Source organism: Somniosus microcephalus, chromosome 13, assembly GCF_052327205.1.
Source record: "Somniosus microcephalus isolate GS21.2 chromosome 13, FLI_Smic_1.0, whole genome shotgun sequence".
Lineage (NCBI taxonomy): Eukaryota > Metazoa > Chordata > Chondrichthyes > Squaliformes > Somniosidae > Somniosus > Somniosus microcephalus.
Genome location: NC_140999.1, coordinates 157,885,418 through 157,905,646, shown reverse-complemented (window position 1 = coordinate 157,905,646; position 20,229 = coordinate 157,885,418). Strand labels below are relative to the sequence as shown.

Below are 20,229 nucleotides of genomic sequence, written 5' to 3'. Positions count from 1 at the left end.
AGTGCAGCCAAGATTAGGGCTTCACACTGTAAGGGCTATTCCACCATGGGAGGCAGTGCAGCCAAGATCAGGGCTTCACACTGTAAGGACTGTTCCACCATGGGAGGCAGTGCAGCCAAGATCAGGGTTTGACACTGTAATCAGAGCCCGTCCTCTCTCTTGCAGGGCAAGCTGGCCCACAATAGGAGGCAGCAGCAATGGACTGGGGGAGGCCGGCCTGACCTTAAAGACTTCAGCGATCTGGAGCAGCGAGTGGAGTGGATTATGGCAGGCCGGATGATTGGCCCCGTTGCCACTGGAGATGCCGACCCCGTTCTGGACAGCAATGGTAAGGTCATCACCTTTTTGACCTCTCTCCTTCCACTTGTGCCTCACACCAGCATCCTTTGCCACTATCGAACCAATACAGTGCATCGCAGCACTCATGCCTCCCTCGCTGCCGCCCTGTCCTCACGCTAAAGCAACTCTTGTACCTCCCTGCTTTCAGATGCTGATTCACCAGGTGAGGAGGCGGGCCCTCAAGCTGCCACTGTGAGTGATTCTGAAGGCGAGGAGGAAGAGGAAGCCGGACCATCAGTGCCAGCCTCAGCTGAGGCAGCCCATGGCCATAACGGGGGCACGTCTTCCCTGGAGGGGAGCAGGGGGGGCAGGGTCTGAGGAGGGTGAAGCTCCGCGGCCCAGCGGGCTGCAGCAACGCAGGGGGGGGAGGGTAGGGAAGCTCGGCGGCCTTCTCCCTGGGAGGGAGAGTCTGGCCTCCAGTCCTGCTAGAGTGAGCGCAGAAGAGGTGCGGCTCCTCGCTGAAATGGGCGCCCAGGCGGAGCAGAGGCACACTGAGCTCATGGCTGCAGTGGCAAGGATGCCCGATTCCATCGAGTCACTGGCAAGGAGTCTGCAGGACTTCAGTGCAGCACAGGCGGCTTCCACACAAGTGCTTAGTGGTGCAATGCAGTCAGTGGCTGGTCTGATGCAGACACAGATTGAGGCCACACGAGCACTGACTGCTGCCACCCTCGCTGCATCAGGCACGAATCACCGGGGCCCTCGCCGCGCCGCAGAAGGCCAGCAGTCTGTGCTTCAGCAGATTGCTCTGCATGCTGCAGTGCTGCCCCATGGGAGTGCCAGTGTGTCGTCCGACCAGGGAGTGCCTGCCCTCTATCAGGATGGCAGCATTCCTGCTGCCAACACTGTCACTCCTCCACTGCAGCTGCCACCACCCGAAGGACAGACTGCTGCCGCCCATGCAGAGTTGGAGCAGTCAGCAGCCGGGCCCTCCAGGCCCAGAGCTGGTCCAGGCCGTACCTCAAGGGCATCTGCAGTCTCAGTTTCTGACACTCAGCAGCCTTCCCCCAGCCTTGTTGCAGCCACTGGGGTCCCATTGCGGAGGAGCTGCAGGGTGGAAAGGGGCCAATCTCGCAAGCGAAGCAGATCACCCTCGCAGGCCAAAAAGTAGGAGGTGTGGCAAAATGCTGTTAATTTTTTTAGTGTAGGCCGAGGATCATGGTCATTTTTGGTTAACTCTTTTGTTCATTGTCTCCAGGTTGTGAGAGCCAGTTATGTGTCTGACTTTTTTGGGGGTTTCTCTGTATTTCTTTGTCATGCGGGAAGGGCACACAGTTTGTTAAATAAATAATTGTCTTTATTCAGATTGTGCATGTTTGCTCTTTGAACCGTTCCATTTATGTTCTTTCAATGGCACAAGCCATTCCCTCAGAGGGGGCCTAGAACTGACTTGCAATAAGCCGCTGACGGACGGCCCTTGCACTTTGTGCCTCCCTCCAGTCTTGGTGCTCCTCCTCCTCCTCCTGCTCCTCCTCCTCCGGTGGTGCTCCAATGTCTGCTGGCAGTGGCTGAGTCCTGAGGATAGCCAGGTTATGCAACATGCAGCACACTACAACGAAATGGGAGACTCACTCAGGCGAGTACTGAAGGGCTTCCCCGGAATGGTCCAGACAGCGGAACCGTTGCTTTAGCACGCCGATTGTGTGCTCAGTGATGTTCCTGGTCGCTTGATGGCTGTCATTGTATCGTTCTTCAGCAGGGGTGCTGGGCGCACGGAGCGGGGTCATCAGCCAGGTGCACAAAGGATAGCCCTTGTCCCCGAGAAGCCAGCCTCCTGGGTGAGCCGGGACCTTGAAAAGGTCTGCCACAGAAGTCTAGCGCAGGATGAAGGCGTCGTGGCTGCTGCCTGGAAAGCGGGCATTGACAGCTAGCATCAGCTGTCTGTGGTCACACACCAACTGCAACCCCTTCCGGTTGCGGTAATCCTCGGCATTCTCTTGAGGCACCCGCAAAGCCACATGCGTGCAGTCAATGGCACCCTGGACCATGGGGAAGCCCACTATTCTTGCAAATCCCATTGCGCACTCTTGCTGCTTGTCCAGGGTCACGGGGAAGGAAATGTACTGACGTCTCCTTTTGAAGAGGGCATTCGTGACTTGGCGGATGCAGCAATGCACCGCAAACTGGGAGACATTGGCAATGTCCCCAGTAGCGGATTGGAAGGAGCCGGTGGCATAGAAGTTGCCACCGACAGAGACGTCCTGCTCCTCAGCTGAGGCTGCAGATCTGTCTGAAGCAGGTGGCAGAGCTCAGTGGCCACCTCCCTGCTGAATCGAAGCCTCCGAATACACTGCTCCTCAGACATGTTGAGGTAGGAGAACTGCTGGCTAAGTAAGTGGGCAGAGATTTGGCAGATGGAATACAATACTGAAAAGTGTGAGGTTATGCACTTTGGCAGGAAAAATCGTAGAGCAAGTTATTATCTTAATGGCAAGAAACTGGAAAGTACTGAAGTACAAAGGGATCTGGGGGTCCTGGTGCACGAAACTCAAAAGGTTAGCATGCAGGTGCAGCAAGTGATTAAGAAGGCCAATGGAATGTTGGCTTTCATTGCTAGGGGGATAGAATATAAAAATAGGGAGGTATTGCTTCAGTTGTACAAGGTATTGGTGAGACCGCACCTGGAATACTGCATACAGTTTTGGTGTCCATACTTAAGAAAAGACATACTTGCTCTCGAGTCAGTACAAAGAAGGTTCACTCGGTTAATCCCGGGGATGAGGGGATGGACATATGAGGAGGGGTTGAGTAGATTGGGACTCTACTCATTGGAGTTCAGAAGAATGAGAGGTGATCTTATTGAAACATATAAGGTTGTGAAGGGGTTGGATCGGGTGGATGCGGGGAGGATGTTCCCGATGATGGGTGAAACTAGAACTAGGGGGCATAGTCTTAGAATAAGGGGCTGCTCTTTTAAAACTGAGATGAGGAGAAACTACTTCACTCACAGGGTGGTAGGTCCATGGAATATGCTGCCCCAAAAAGCTGTAGAAGCTACATCATTACATAAATTTAAAACAGAAATAGACAGTTTCCTAGAAGTAAAGGGAATTAAGGGTTACGGGGAGCGGGCAAGAATTTGGACATGAGTCTAGGTTCGGATCGGACATGGCCCTGTGGGTAGCGGAGCGGGCCCAGAGGCCGTGTAGCCTGATCCTGCTACTATTTTGTGTGTCTAATTCTGTTAGATTCAGGAGATGGTTCTGTGATAGTAGATTGGCGGTTAGGATCAGATCAGCCATGATCTTATTGAATGGCAGAGCAGGCTCGAGGGGCCGATTGGCCTACTCCTGCTCCTATTTCTTATGTTCTTTTACCCTGGGAGGGTAAGGTCTCCTGTGCCGACGCCTGTTGGCCCTCCTCATCTGGCCATGATTGGCACTTTCTCTCGGCATCTCTGAGCCCTCTCAATGCAATGGAGAAACCCAACGTTTCCACCCATTGCAGCCCCCATAATATGTGGCCACTCAAGGCTATGCCACTGAAAAATCAATCCAACTGCAAAGTTCTGGGCTGAAGCCAGAAGTACCCGTGCGAGCACTGACTCAATGCAGAAAGCTCTCTCCCTTTGTCTCTCTGCAAATCTCTCTCACACAGGAGTGGTCCAAAATGGCTATCACTAAGAAGCCAGGAAGAGCCCCCTTTAAATAGCGACCCCCAACCCCACAGCGACTGGGAACCAAGGGCGTTGCACCATGAAATGACGTAAGGATCTGCGTGCGCAGCTGAGCGGGCGTTGCGGTTTTGCACCGCCGCTAAATGTCCACTCAATTTCGCGAGAGGCGCAGGTCTCGCCGCGCCCGAGCGCTAGCCGCTTCGCGCCCCACCTATCACCCTCTTAAGGCGCGAACAGCTGGCGCTAACAACTGAATTTCTCCCCCTATATCCTTTTTCTAATATGGAGACCAGAACTGTACACAGTACAGTACAAGTGTGGTCTAACTAAGGTTCTATACAAGTTTAACATAACTTCTCTGCTTTTCAATTCTACCCTCTAGAAATGATACCCAGTGCTTGGTTTGCTTTAAAAACAACAACAGAGAATGCTGGAAAAACTCAGCAGGTCAGGCAACATCCATGGAGAGAAATTTGAGTTGACGTTTCGGGTTGAAACCCTTCTTCAAAACTGGAAAGAAAATAAAAAGATCGAAGGCAAAGCTGCAGTCGAACAAAAGAAGAAAAAGAGACAATAAAAGGTATGCGAAGCCAGATGAGATGGTAATGGGCCCATGGAGACAAAAGGCAGCTGAGATTAGGTGTGAAGTGTACTGGCAGGATAAGGACAGCTGCCAGGTGAGAGAGAGAAACAAAAGGAGAGGGCGGGGGGGGGGGGGTGGGGGGGAAGAGAAAAAAAGGACCCAAAACAAAGGGGTGGAAAAAATTAAAAGGAAAAAAGTAATCGGGGCCGAGGTTATGATCTGAAATTATTGAACTCGATATTGAGTCCGGAAGGCTGCAAAGTGCTTAATCGGAAGATGATTTGCTGTTCCTCGAGTTTACGTTGAGCTTCCGTGGAACAATACAAGAGGCCAAGGACGGTGAGGTCCGAGTGGGAATGGAGCGGTGAATTAAAATGACAGGCAACCGGAAGCTCAGGGTCACCCTTACGGACTGAACGGAGGTGTTCCGCAAGGCGGTCACCCAATCTGCGTTTGGTCTCCCCAATGTGGAGGAGACCGCGTCGCCACTTGGTTTGCTTTTATGGCCTTATTAACCTGCGTCGTTACATTTAGGTGATTTGTGTATCTGTACACCGAGATCCCTTTGCTCCTCTACCCCATATAGGGGGCGAAATTGGGTGCCTTTGTGGCTCCTGTTAGCGCCCAGGCGCTAACAGGGCACAAATGGCTTTGCGACCGGGCACAGGGCTGACATCAACTCCCGCCATATTCGGCTGGATTTTTGTCACGGTGCTACGGGTTTGTGCCCCAATCTCCTTCACCCAGAGATCATGACATCATCATCGTGCGCATCGCCCCGATAGCGCCCCGGACCTGAAATTGATTTCCGCCCCCTGCAGCAGCGCCGGTCAAAAACATCAAGGGCTAAAAATTCGGTATCGCCGCGCCAGGTCTTTAGTGCCTGAAATTTTGCGCTCGCCCGGATTCCCGTAGCGCCCGCCTGAAATTCAGTTGCGCCGCCCCAAGACGGAGGCGGGCGCTATTGCAGGGTCTGGCCACCTTGTTTGGGGCGATGAAAGTCAGTTTCAGGCATCCAGCTGCCGCTGCGGCACCCGATGCGGTGCGGCAGGCTGGGGTACTGCAGGCCTCCTCCTTCTCTTAAGGAGGAGCTGCCTGCAGCCGTGAGATCGCCACTGGATTCCCCCGGCAAATGAGCCCGGCACCACGAAGAAGTGCCGGGCTCGCGGGAGTCAGACACCAATACCGCGGGGGGGTGGTGCAGGAGTCCGGGGAGGGAGGTGCGGCCAGGCGGCCGCCGGGAAAGCGGCCGGCCGCCCCTCCACCTTTATGCGCCGGCCTCTCGGTGCTGCAAGTCACCGTTTTTCAAACGCTGTTTGCGGCCGCTACGGGCGAGGCGGCCGCAACTGAATTTGGCCATCGGCACGGAATAGCATTGGAACCGGGGCGCTGCGCACACCGATGACGTCATCGGTGCCGGCGCAGCGCTACCGGCTAACGCCGACGTTAGGGACCAACTGAATTTCGGGCGCTAAAAAACTTCCGGCGCAAACCACTCTATAGCCAATAAGTGGGCGCAAACGCGACTGAATTTCTAGGCCCAACAGTTGCAGGAGGCTTGCATCGGGCGGCCGGCCGCTTCGGGGGCGATGATTAAAGGCGAGGTGGCCGAGATAAGTAAAGAAACACTTAACTTTCTTGTTGCAGTTTTTTTCGCTGGTTCCTGCCCGCAATCGATCAGCCCGGCACTCTGCTTGAGTGCCAGGCTGATCGCTCGGCATCACAGCTGCCTTGGTGGTCCAGGTAGGTACTTTTTATATTGCAGAGGCAGCAGCGATGGCCCTTCCCTTTAAGGGAGGGAAGGAGCCTTTGAACGCGGCAGTGCTGCGCAGCCCAGTGTGCAGCGCTGCTGAAGTCTCCGCCCCGCCCGCTGCCGATTGCGCTCCAAGAAGGAAGTGGAGCGCTTGATTTAGTGCTCCACTTCTTTCCTGGAGTGCAAAACCGAATTTTTTAAAGTTAAGAAACATTAGCGCCTGGCGCTAATTTTCTCAACTTTAAAAATGTATCACCCCAAAAGGGGCCATAATGAATTTCTCCCCCTAGACTCTTACTGTGCAAATTGTGTGTGACCTCTTTATTCTTCCTACCAAAATGCACCAGGCCACATTTGCCAATTACACACCCATTCTGCAAGTTTATTAATGTTTGTTAACCGTCTCTTTTGTGGAACCTTATCAAATGACTTTTGGAAGTCCATATAAATAACATCCATAGATACTCCCTTACCTATTACGTTAGTTACCTGTTCAAAAAACTCAGCTAAGCTTGTTAGCATGACTTACCCGTTACAAATCCATGTTGGCTCTCTCTGATCAGTTCACAGTTGTCCAGGAGCTCAGTCACTCTGTCCCTAAGAACAGATGTTAGTAACTTCCCCACAACAGACGTTCGACTAATCGGCCTATAATTTCCTAGTTCGTCTCTCGTTAAATAATGGTGGCTTCTTGTGATTTTGACTGATCCACTGCTCAGCAAGGCAGATTGTGATTGCTATTTACCTATAACCCACTAAGGAAATGGACGTTCAACAGAGTTATGAAAGTACCTCAGTAATAATCCCTTACTTACTTTGACCAATATGTCCCACTGGGGTTAGTCGTGTTGGTTAACACAGGTTGTGGTCCCTCAGAATGGTTGAAGCCCATGTTGGTATTCTTAACGCCATCATCATGCACAGCAAAAGCCATCAATTGAACTTTCCGAGCAACACCAGCATCACAGTTTTTCGAAGGAAGCTAATCAGTAAGTCACCAGCCACGGAGTCACTCTGCTTGGGTAAAACAAAATGCCAATTCGATTAACTTAAAGTACATGTTTCAATCAACATTGCTCCCCCCCTCTGAAACCAAACTCGCCTCCTCCTCCTCCGCTCCGGATCCGTTAGTAATACGTGTCACTTTACATCGAAATCAATTTTAGGACTTCCGGGTACATCGAAAGCCATTTCTGGACTTCCGGGTGCTTATTCCAAGTGTACAGGAAACCAAAGTAAATCCACCGAAGAGTCGTAGCGCCCAGTCAATCACTGCTTCTGCCGTTCGAAGCGCCGCTTGCAGCCCTATCATTCTCATACAAAGAGCTGCCCGGCACCAGCCGAGTGAATGCTGTTCACTCAAACGTTGTCTGATGTTACTTGGTTGTATCATATCAGTCGATGTCTCTTTATTTTTGCCCACGAGGTCACGTATGCCGAGATTACGAATGGCCTGTCACTTACTAATGAAACTCCCATGTAGGAGACTGCTGTCGGAACATGTATCCGCAGAACGTGTTGCATGGTTCATCATGTACTGGCATTGTCCAATCTGAATGTAACGTATGCTTTTGCTAATGAATATAAATGTTTTTCAAGCTTTCCTTATGCGCGGGGGGGGGGGGTCATGTCCCATGCAAATATTGACGCACTCCGGGGAATTCTTTGCAAATATTGATACAGTCCTAGGAGCAATGTCGTAACTTTTGAAAGATTGTGTCAACTAGCCAAAGGAAAACAGCGCAATCTTTGCAGAAGTTTATATATACCCGTCAATCAGCCCGGCATTGCACACAGCCAATCAAGACCAAGTGTAGCCTTAAGCTGAAGGTTACAGAGCAGGGTGCACAGATACAATTTCAACCCCATTTTAAATTCATACATTTTGTCCTTTTAAAAAATAATACTTCGATTTTATATCATCATTTCTAGTTAAATAGCAAAACGTATTGCAATTTGAGAAGCAGAGTTGCTTGGAGTACAGGAGGAGCTGGGAAAGATAAAACTATGGCACCACCATGAGCAGCAGTGTGTCGTTCCAGCATGACAAGTTCAACATAAATGATTTGTATTATAAATGTGGACATAGCAATTGACAACAGGAAATAAGATTTTGTAGACAGGAACTACACACGTTTTTATAAATATAGCAACAGAAATAACATGCTAATAAGTCAAATACCAAAATCTGATGACTTTGCTGACCCCCCCTGAGATCCTCTCGTGAATACAGTTTAAAAACGTTGATGTATGGTAAATTTAAGCATTCAGGTGAAAGAGTTGGTCATTTTAGAATAATGTGGGAAAGTTACCTTAGGTAGATATCTGTAATGTGGAAAAAAATCCAAGCGAACATTGGGGATATCCTACCGAACCCCCGGCCAGCATAAGAAGGAGGACAAGTCATTCTACAAAGAGATAGGAAGGGGATGCGGGAACAGGAAAGTTATTTTAATCAACCAAATATAAACCAGTAAAACCCAAGTGTTTTAGAATCAAAGTTGTTAAATGCAATGCATGCCTGTTTTATCACCCACTGTGTCAAGGAAGCAACAAGGGGCCATCATGGTTCTCATCATGGCCTGCAATTCTAAAGAATCCAGCTAATATACAGGAAATTGAAGTTGCAGCATCCTGTGAGACAGCAACCACAGTATGATTAAAGTTAACATGATCTGGCACACAGAAATACCTAAGACAGGTAATCAAGACCAAGTATAACTTTAGTGGATAAAAACATTACATTATCACACAAAGTCAAAATCTACCCTTTGTGATCTGGCTTCTTCCTTGATGATTTGGCAAGAAAGAGTTAAATCACTCAGCAGCTTGAGAGCAGACTAATCGAGGGTCAGTAAATTCAATTCATTTTGATCTGAACTAGATTAAATGTAAGACAGTTCAATGAGCCGAGTCAGGCATTATTCATCCCTAGATCTACATTAGGAGGTAAAACTCCAGACAGTTCCTTAGTGAGGAGTTAAAGGAGGGTGTTAAGGATTGGTCAGGTTCCTGGTCCTATGTTTGTCAGGATACCGAAACCCAGCATTCTTACAGCTGTTGGAGCAAAGGCTCAGATGTTTGGTCTGGGAACTCCCTACAATGAAAGTGTGTAAAAGCCATATACACAGAGAGAAATCGAGAGAGGGAAACAGAAAGAGACAAGCAGAGAAACAGAAAGTGCCAGAGATAGAAAGAATTGGGAGAGTAGGAGACGAGCAGAGATACTTACAGGAAAGAGAAACACAATTTTGTTGTCCATGAGCAACAGCTCAGACGATCAGCAGGTTTATATAAATAACATGAAGGTGATTTTTGTGTCGCTACTGCTCCATTTACACTTCAAAACTGGGCAGAACCAAAATAGTGTGTATGGTTGAAACACTGACTTACCGCTTGGTTTCCATCCGTTCGAATCTTTGGACTTTGATATAGATGGCCAGAGCCCAGTCGGGAGCCTCATTAATAAATGCAAACTTCTTTACCCAAAGTCTGGTGAGAATGTGGAACTTGCTACCACACGGAGTAGTTGAGGCACATAGCATAGATATATTTAAGGGAAAGCTAGATAAGCACATGAGGGAGAAAGGAACAGGAGCATGTGCTGATAAGGTTAGATAAAGAGGTTTGGGAGGAGGCTCATGTGGAGCAAAACAGTGAAATAGCAAAACAGTGACATATATCAGTTGGGCCAAATGGCCTGTTTCTAATCTGTAGACTCTATGTAACTCAATTTAATTATAACTGATGTGAATTCCTAGTGCTTTCTTACCTCATCTAATGCTCTCCCAGTGGCTGCAGCATGGAAACTGGAAAGCTGATGTGGCTCAAGGGCTCATGAGATTTTCATGGTTGGTGACCTCCGGGTGTTCAGGCCTGAGGGCCCAGCTGATGACTGCATCAACTGCGAGTCTGCTAGGGCCATCTGGCCTAGCTGGCTTTTTGGCACTATGGCAGGCATTGGTTGAGGAGGTTCTGAGTGTCCAGATGTGCTGTCATCCTGAGAGATGGCCTTATGTTCCATTTCCATTGCACAACTGTCCCTGCTACTAGTTTGTGGCTCTGCACTTTTACTGATCAGTGGGAGAGCAGAATGTAGGGCATCTGTGATCCAACTGAAGCTGCTATCCATTTGGTCCCTGAGCCTGACTAAGGCAGAGGAGATAATTGAGCCCAGGGCATGCAAGGCCCTAGATTGAGCATCCCTATGAGATGCTATTACTGATGCCACAGACTCAGGGAGGATCTAGTTGAAGCATCTATTGAGGCTTCCAGCTGACTGTAGAGTGTTGCTGCAATCCGCCAGAACCCCACACAAGTTTGTAGTGGGCTCTTCCACACTCTCTGACATGTTGGAGCTCTTTGGCAGGCAGTTCAATGCATTCAACAATTGCTGAAGCACAGAAAGAATATTTTAAAGACTTGTCCCCTAAAATTTATCTCTGTCCTATTCAGCAGAGCTAGGATGTAAGGTGGTCCTCCAGTGCAGATCCCTCTAACTCACTATGCCACACAGGGTGCCGATTTCTGTGCTGGTGTGGAGAAGGGTCAGAGAGAGTAACACTACATCATCTGGAGGGTTTTCCCTGGCAGGATGTGCTATTGCAATGCCCACATTATCTGAAGGACCTTGAAAAAGAGGACAAGAGTTAGCATGAAGTGGCAAGGGTAAGCAGTAGCAAATGAGGTGCAGCACAATGCACCACCAGGTTATCCTGCTGAGTGTGTGACACTGTGAGCATATGACTGAGAGTTAAAGATCTGTGTAGCAATTAGGTTATTGTGTTTCACAATTCCATTGTGTCTGCAGTAACACTTGGGGCAGTTATCACAGAATCACAGAAACCCCACAGTGCAGATAGAGGCCATTTCGGCCCATCGAGCCTGCACCGACACATATCCCACCCGATCCCCGTAACCCCTACACCAACACATATCCCACCCTATCCCCCTAACCCCACGTATTTAATCCCCCCTAACACTAAGGGTCAATTTTTTATCATAGCCAATCATCCTAACCCGCACATCTTTGGACTGTGGGAGGAAACCGGAGCACCCGGAGGAAACCCACGCAAACACGGGGAGAATGTGCAAACTCCACACAGACAGTCACCCGAGGCCGGATTCGAACCCGGGTCCCTGGCGCTGTGAGGCAACAGTGCTAACCACTATGCCACCGTGCTTACTAAATACTTACTAAAGCTGTCACATAATTTGACTATTTGGAGCAAATTTGACCTTCTCCCCCTGCTAACCAATTTGAATATTCAACTACACAATTTGTGTACTCATATACAACGAAGCACCAAAATCTGACATCTATATATAAATTGTAATTTCTAAGTGGGAAATGAAGTCAATGATAGTCTGGCTATGCGCAGCAAGAAAAATACAAGCAAGCATTATAAGATCAAATATTGAGTTGTTTTATTATTAGTGAGGGCCCGAGTGTTTATTTGTTTGGAGATTTTGACTTTAGTGTTTCTGAACAATGAGCAACTTATATTGATTTATAATGCCAGCACAGATCAATGTTAGTGATTTTTTTCTTCATTACTTAAAATGCACTTTTTTCCCCTCCCACCACACCACACAACTAAATTTAACCTGGGCCTATGCCAAACCATTCCATGATGGGGACCTCACTAAGTATGGAATATCTGGTTTGAAGCAGAGCTCTGCCATTCATCAAGCATTTTTCTTTTTGGGGTGGGGGGGGGGGGGGTGGTGGGAAAGAGAGGCAGGACCTTGAAAAGGTTCTACAAATACTTTTTTGACAGTAGCTCAAAATTGCACAGTCCTTTTTTTAAATTGTGCCCATCAAGATGAGGAATCTTCGTGCTGGGGAATGGAACTCATCCTACTTCAGCAATCTAGTGTTAGCATCAAGCATCCACGGCAGGTATAGCAGTGGGATCTAGAATAAAGCTCTCTTTATTCTGTGCAACCTCAAAAGAGTGTGTCCTACTGCATAAATGTGATTTTTTCCCCCCATTTCCCACAGAAGCCATCCTGAGGCCTCTCTGAGTGAAATTCCTAGGTAGTACTAGTTTTGAGCTTGTATTCCCACACCCCCTAGGAATTGGATTGAGACTGCCAAGACTCATTTCATATAGGATCCTTTCAGCTGGTAATGTAAAAGTCTTTATTCCCATTAATCTGAGCTAGATTTTAACCCAAGTCCCAGAAACATGTGTTTGACCCTCTGCATCACCCAGTACCCATAGCTTAATATTTTAATACAATTCAAGTGTCATATATTCAAGAAAGAGTTCTTTTTGTATGTTTCTAAGTTAGAATTGTTGTATGCAAGTTGTCATATCAGCAAGCTTTTATATGAGGTATTGCTATTGCAAAGATCATTTTGTACAGAATATCAACCAGTCATTTAAATATATATTAATATATCTAAATTATAGAATTCATAGAATATACAGAATGTCCTTTCATATTTATGTATAAAAGAACTTGTATTTATTCTATAATTTTTATGTTCATATATATATTTTTATTAGGTCATGGGATGTGGGTATCGCTGGCAAGGCCAGCATTTATTGCCCATCCCCAATTGCCCTTGCGAAAGTGTTGGCGAGCTGCCTTCTTGAACTGCTACAGTCCGTATGGTGAAGGTACTCCCATAGTACTGTTAGGGATGGAGTTCCAGGATTTTGACCCAGCGACGATGAAGGAACGGTGATATATTTCCAAGTCAGGATGGTGTGTGACTTGGAGGTGGTGATGTTCCCATGCGCTTACTGCCCTTGTCCTTCTAGGTGGTAGAGGTCACAGGTTTGTGAAAGATATGAAAGACCTTGCATTTAGATACTGTCTATCACGCTCTTAGGACATCCCAAAGCACTTTACAGCCACTGAAGTACTGTTGAAGTGTAGTCACTGTTGTAAGGTAGGGAACTGTGGCAGCCAATTTGTGTACAGCAAGGTACCACAAACAGCAATGAAATAAATGACCAGATCATCTATTTCAGGTGTTGATTGGGGGATAAATATTGGTTAGGACATTGGTTAGGACATAGGAATACTCCCTACTCTTCTTTGATTAGTGCCATAGGATCTTTTACATCCACTGGAGAGGGCAGGCGAGGCCTCAGTTTAATGTCTCATCTGTAAAACGGCACCCTTGACTGTGCAGCACTCCCTCAGTTCTGCATTGAATTGTCAGCCTATATTATGTGCTCAAGACTCTGGAGTGGGGCATGAACCCACGACCTTCTGACTTAAGGACGAGAGTGCTAATCATGAGCCAAGGCTAACACTTTATATGTTAGTTGTTGGCAGATTTTCATTCAAATCTATCAAATGTGATTTCAATTTTTCTGAAATCTGTTATATCCATTGTTCATTAGATACATGCAATTCCTGAAGTATTTATCTAGTTATTTAAGCTTACTGTATGTACAAATTTAACTACTTTCATACTTGAAATCATATCCTAAGTATATTCAGTGCTATCTGTTACTGTATGATACATTTTAACATGCTATACACGCTGAAAATAAAATGTCTAGTATAAACAGATTAAAATTTAAATAATTCGGAAAAGAACAGAAAACTTAACTCATACATTCAACCATCTTGTCTTCCAAAAGCTAAAACAATCTTCGCCTGCATTGGTTTCTCCTCTTTCAAGAGACTTGGACTTACCTTCTGCTCTAAGCTTTGATCTTTCAACTAGGAATTCAGTTTTCTCCATGAATTGCAATGAATAATGCAAGAACTACATATCATTACACATACATGCCCATCAGCATTTTACATTGTTGATATTTCCCTAGTGTCGTCAGCATTTGCTAACTAAAATTGGCATTTTTGAACAGTCTTGGGAACTGCAAGAAATGGAAGAACAATGGAGATGACTAAGAGCTACAATGCAAAGTAGCTTTCTAATTTCTAAATAAAGCCTTTTCTGAGTGGTTTTCCATTGTGGTCCTTATTCACCTGCATTGCTCTCCCACTTCTTGCAATTCATAAACACTAGGAAGCAGGAGAACAATAGAGGTCAATAACAGAAAGTAACTCAGAAATGTATCTGGCTGGGATCTTTTTCTGTGAAAATATTTTACTTAATGGAGGTGTACAAAATTAATAGCCAAAAAAGTGTTAATGATTTTTAAATGGTGAAAATAAGGTGGATTCAAGGAGATAGGCAATTTCCCCTTTCCTCTGCTCATCTCTTGCAACTAATACCCACCTTCTACCTATTTCATGTTTCTGAGATTTAAGAACATAAGAACATAAGAAATAGGAGCAGGAGTAGGCCAATTGGCCCCTCGAGCCTGCTCCGCCATTCAATAAGATCATGGCTGATCTGATCCTAACCGCCAATCCACTATGACAGGACTATCTCCTGAATCTAACAGCATTAGACACACGAAAACAGGAGCAGGTTCAGTCTACACGGCCCCTGGGCCCGCTCCGCTACCCACAGGGCCATGACCTATCCGAACCTAGACTCATGTCCAAATTCCTGCCCGCTCCCCGTAACCCTTAATTCCCTTTTCTACTAGGAAACTGTCTATTTCTGTTTTAAATTTATGTAATGATGTAGCTTCGACAGCTTTTTGGGGCAGCATATTCCATGGACCTACCACCCTCTGAGTGAAGTAGTTCCTCCTCATCTCAGTTTTGAAAGAGCAGCCCCTTATTCTAAGACTATGCCCCCTAGTTCTAGTTTCACCCATCATCTGGAACATCCTCCCTGCATCCACCCGATCCAACCCCTTCATAATCTTATATGTTTCAATAAGATCGCCTCTCATTCTTCTGAACTCCAATGAGTAGAGTCCCAATCTACTCAACCTCTCCTCATATGTCCATCCCCTCATCCCCGGGATTAATCGAGTGAACCTTCTTTGTACTGACTCGAGAGCAAGTATGTCCTTTCTTAAGTATGGACACCAAAACTGTATGCAGTATTCCAGGTGCGGTCTCACCAATACCTTGTACAACTGAAGCAATACCTCCCTATTTTTATATTCTATCCCCCTAGCAATGAAAGCCAACATTCCATTGGCCTTCTTAATCACTTGCTGCACCTGCATACTAACCTTTTGAGTTTCGTGCACCAGGACCCCCAGATCCCTTTGTACTTCAGTACTTTCCAGTTTCTTGCCATTAAGATAATAACTTGCTCTACGATTTTTCCTGCCAAAGTGCATAACCTCACACTTTCCAGTATTGTATTCCATCTGCCAAATCTCTGCCCACTTACTTAGCCTGCCTATGTCCCCTTGCAGGTTTTTTATGTCCTCCTCACTCACTACTTTCCCTCCCATCTTAGTATCATCTGCAAACTTTGATGTGTTACACTCGGTCCCCTCCTCCAAATCGTTAATATAGATTGTAAAGAGTTGGGGACCCAGCACTGACCCCTGCGGAACACCACTGGTTACTGATTGCCAGTCTGAATATGAACCATTTATCCCAACTCTCTGCCTTCTGTTAGATAGCCAATCCTCTATCCATGCCAGAATATTATCCCCAATCCCGTGATTTTTTATCTTAAGCAATAATCTTTTGTGTGGCACCTTGTCAAATGCCTTTTGGAAGTCTAAATACACTACGTCCACTGGTTCACCTTTATCCACCCTATATGTTACTTCCTCAAAGAACTCCAGCAAATTTGTCAAACATGACTTCCCCTTCATAAAACCATGCTGACTTTGTCTTATTAAATTATGATTATCCAAATGTCCTGTTACTGTCTCCTTAATAATGGACTCCAAAATTTTACCTACCACAGATGTTAGGCTAACCGGTCTATAGTTTCCAGCCTTCTGTCTACTGCCCTTTTTAAATAAGGGTGTTACATTAGCAGTTTTCCAGTCTGCCGGGACCTTTGCTGAGTCCAGGGAGTTTTGGAAGATTATTACCAATGCATCCACAATCCCTACCGCCACTTCCCTCAAAACCCTGGGATGTAAGCCATCAGGTCCAGGTGATTTATCCGCCTTGAGTCCCATTATTTTACCAAGTACTACTTCCTTAGTAATTTTAATCGTATTTAGCTCCTCCCCCCCTATAGCCCCCTGCTTGTCAAGTGTTGGGATATTCTTGGTGTCCTCTACTGTAAAGACTGATACAAAATATTCATTCAGTGTTTTTGCCATCTCCATATTTCCCACCATTAATTTCCCGGTCTCATCCTCTAAGGGACCAACATTTACTTTAGCCACCCTTTTTCTTTTTATATAACTATAAAAACTCTTACTATCTGTCTTTATATTTTTTGCTAATTTACTTTCATAATGTATCTTCCCTTTCTTAATCAATCTTTTTGTTATTTTTTGCTGTCTTTTAAAGTTTTCCCAATCCTCTATCCTCCCACTAGATTTGGCTACCTTATATGCCCTTGTTTTTAGTCGAATACTATCCTTAATTTCTTTACTTAGCCACGGATGGCTGTCTTTTCTTTTACACCCTTTTTTTCCTCAGTGGAATATACTTTTTTTGGAATTTGTAAAATAACTCCTTAAATGTACACCACTGATCATGTATCGTCTTATCCTTTAACCTATTTTCCCAATCCACTTTACTCAATTCCACTCTCATACCTTCATAGTCTCCTTTATTCAAGCTTAGCACGCTTGTTTGAGATACAGCCTCCTCACCCTCTAACTGAATATGGAATTCAACCATGTTATGGTCACTCATTCCAAGGGGATCCTTTACTAGGACATTTTTAATTAATCCTGTCTCATTACACAGGACCAGATCTAAGGTTGCTTGCCCCCTGGTTGGTTCAGTTACATACTGCTCAAGAAACCCATCCCTAATACACTCAATGAACTCATCCTCAAGGCAGCCCTGCCCAATTTGATTCGTCCAATTTATATGATAGTTAAAATCCCCCATAATTATAGATGTTCCCTTATTACAAGCCTCAACTATTTCCTGATTGATACTCCGTCCAACCGAGTTGCGACTGTTCGGAGGCCTATATACTACACCCACTAGTGTTTTTTTCCCCTTATTATTCCTTATCTCCATCCAAACTGTTTCATTATCCTGATCCTTTGACCCAATATCATTTCTCTGTATTACAGATTCCTTCCTTTATTAACATAGCCACCCCACCTCCCCTTCCTTCCTGCCTGTCCTTCCTGATTGTTAAATAACCTGGTATGTTTAATTCCCAGGCATTGTCACCCTGCAGCCATGTTTCTGTAATGGCCACAAGATCATACCCATCTTTTACTTCCTAGCATGCCTCCAAGATTCCCATTTCTGTGTCCTTGTATTTTAAAAATTAGTTAAATGAAATGACTGTCATATTTTAAATACCATCAATCAATAACAGGAGTGGGGCCTGAGGCTAGAGGTGGGTGGGCCACAGAGGGACTGAAGGTGGACAGCAATAATTGGGCTGTACCGACAACCACCAGAGGAGCGGGGCCAGAATCAAAACCAGAATCAGGAGACCAGCAGGACACAAATGGATTTAAGGGGAAGCAAGATAAGTACTTGAGGAGAAAGGAATAGGATATGCTGATAAGGTTAGATGAAGTAAGGTGGGAGGAGGCTCAGGTAGAGCATAAAACTGGTATAGACCAGTTGGGCCGAATAGCCTGTTTCTGTGCTGTAAATTCTATGTAATAACAGGGCTGCAATCATTGAATATAAGAAACTGTGGGACTAAAAGCAGTTTGGATTGGAGCCAAAGGCTAGAATGGGGTTGGAGGTAGACGGGCCAGAGATGAGCAGCAAAAATCAGGTTGTACCAACAGCCAGCAAAGGAATGATAACAGAGTACCAGAATCAAGAATGCGACAGAACAGCACACTGGGACTGCAGACGGCAGGAAGCTTCAGGGCCATCCAGGGAATGAAACTGCAGTATGTCGGCGGCTGGAGATGGGTTGGAAACATGAGGGCCGCAACCAGAGCTGGGAGAGGACCAGGACCAGAGGGAAAGGGCAATTTTATTAGATATTAAAAATAATGTTAAAAATCTGCTTACCTGACCTTGGCGGAGAGATTCAGGTGTTCATGTGCTCAGGGATGGCGAGGCTCCCCAGCTTCACCTGGTGGTGTAGCTCTACTTGGTGGGGCAGGAGAATGGGGAGGCTTTACAGTGCTATCTGATGATACAGCTGTACCGGCTGGCTAACATTTAGCAATATTTTCCGTTAAAGACTTGTACCTCTCCAAGAAACCCGATTGTTGAGTTTATAGGGTTTCAAAGAGCTATTACAGTCAGTTGAAGAGACTCAACAAAGTTGTAAGCTACATCTGTGCCTAAATCTCCCAGCAAAACTGGTTATTGTGTGCTGGGAGTTGCTAATCCCCAGTAAAACCAATTTTAGGAGCAATGAATGTAAGCAGAATTTATTTCTTACCAAAAACAACCAAATAAAGTAAAACATGAACTCAATTTTCACTGAACTGACTTTGTTAAAATAAATAATGCTTGAATATAATTTTTTTTATTTAGCAACTGAAACTTTGCACTTTGAAAAATAAAATGAAATGGCAACGTTTCAATGTATTCTAAATTATAGTAGTTGCATTTACAATTCATTACAAGCTTGCCAAAAACTCTAAATGATTAGCAATGGAAAATTAATATAGGTAAAAAATTCTGAAAGTATCATTATTCAAATTTGACAGGAGTTTCAGAATAATTAGAATTTTTTGGTAACATGGAGCACTGCTCCAGAGATATTTGGTGAAGATGCAGATTTGTTTAATTTTTGTTTTATTTTTCTTCACAATACCCATACTCTTACTATAAAAAGTTGTACCCTAAACAGACAGGCCCATTTGATATCCTAGAGAAAAGAGTTGGTTTGTCCCAAGAGGTTTGTACTTAATTTATGTAACTGTGGTATGTAAAGGGAATTAATTTGTTTATCCACCTGCAATGGGTAAGGAAAACACGTCATACTTGTGCTCACCTGAGAGCTACTTGTAAATCCCCAGCTCCTCCCCATGGTCTAGATAAAGTGCACAAAATGATTTCCCTTTTTTTTTAAAAAAGTGTGACAGAGGATTTGGATTTGTGGCGCATGAAAGGTGACAGACCCATTCCAAAACATTCGTATATAGTAGCAAACCTTCCATGGCCGACTCAGTGCAAGTTGGATGATGTTGCTTTATACAGACAGAAGAAGTGTTATATTATGCAATATTCTGCTGCTACGGTGGAGTTGCATGCCTTTAAGGCCATGAGATCTAGTTGCTGTTAAGCAATCACAACCTCAGGTCAATTTGCATTTTGGTGCAGGAACTTTGCATATTGGAAAGTCTGTACTTTTCAGTCTCCCAGTCAAGAATGAGCTTTCTCTCTTTTAAAAATAGTTTTCCACCTGAAGCAAAGTGCGACATCTTGGGACAGAAATTGGTTTGTGTTACACCTGCTTTTCAGGTGTAAAATGGACGCAAACAGTGGGACTGTCTGTGCCCAATCTGCAAGGGTGTTGGTCCCACTGCAAAATCTCAGGTGGATGCCTAAAACTGACGTAAAAACAATATATATATATATCTGTTAAAGGACCCCTATTCAAAATTTGTCAGCAATGAGCGGATCAAGCACTGGGCCTCCTCCGCTCAGGATTTTTCAGCAGTCCCCACGGCCGTCAACGAAAGGTTAAGTTGTAAAAAACACATTCCTGAGCTGCCAGGTGGAGCAGGAGTGCTCCCCCGACTCCACAGGCATTGCAGCTGGCCTTAAAGGGCATAGGACCCGTGTGTAGTGTGAGGCAGACCTGTGTGCATGCGTTTTGCTGGAAGTCTACATATTTGTTATAGTGTTGGGCAGGGCTTACAATGGCCCCCATTGGTATAGATTACAGAGAGGAAAACACCACATTGCACCATTGCAGGGGCCTGATTTTAAAAAGTCAGGAAAAGTATTTACACCACAACTGCACATTAGAGTGTGAAAGGAGAACTTACGTAAAGAAGTATTTAAGATCACTGG

General features: G+C 45.6%; 1 protein-coding gene across 2 annotated transcripts in view; it reads right to left on the bottom strand.

The window, feature by feature from the left end:
• slc17a9b (solute carrier family 17 member 9b) overlaps window positions 1-7,401 on the bottom strand; it is a 52,450-nt gene extending 45,049 nt beyond the window's left edge. For both annotated transcript variants that reach the window (XM_086005448.1, XM_086005451.1), the window contains exon 1: window positions 7,107-7,401. In XM_086005448.1, coding sequence (XP_085861574.1) covers window positions 7,107-7,225 — 119 coding nt within the window. In that variant the 5' untranslated portion in view covers window positions 7,226-7,401. The remainder of the gene's footprint in view (window positions 1-7,106) is intronic.
• Window positions 7,402-20,229: the final 12,828 nt, after the last annotated feature.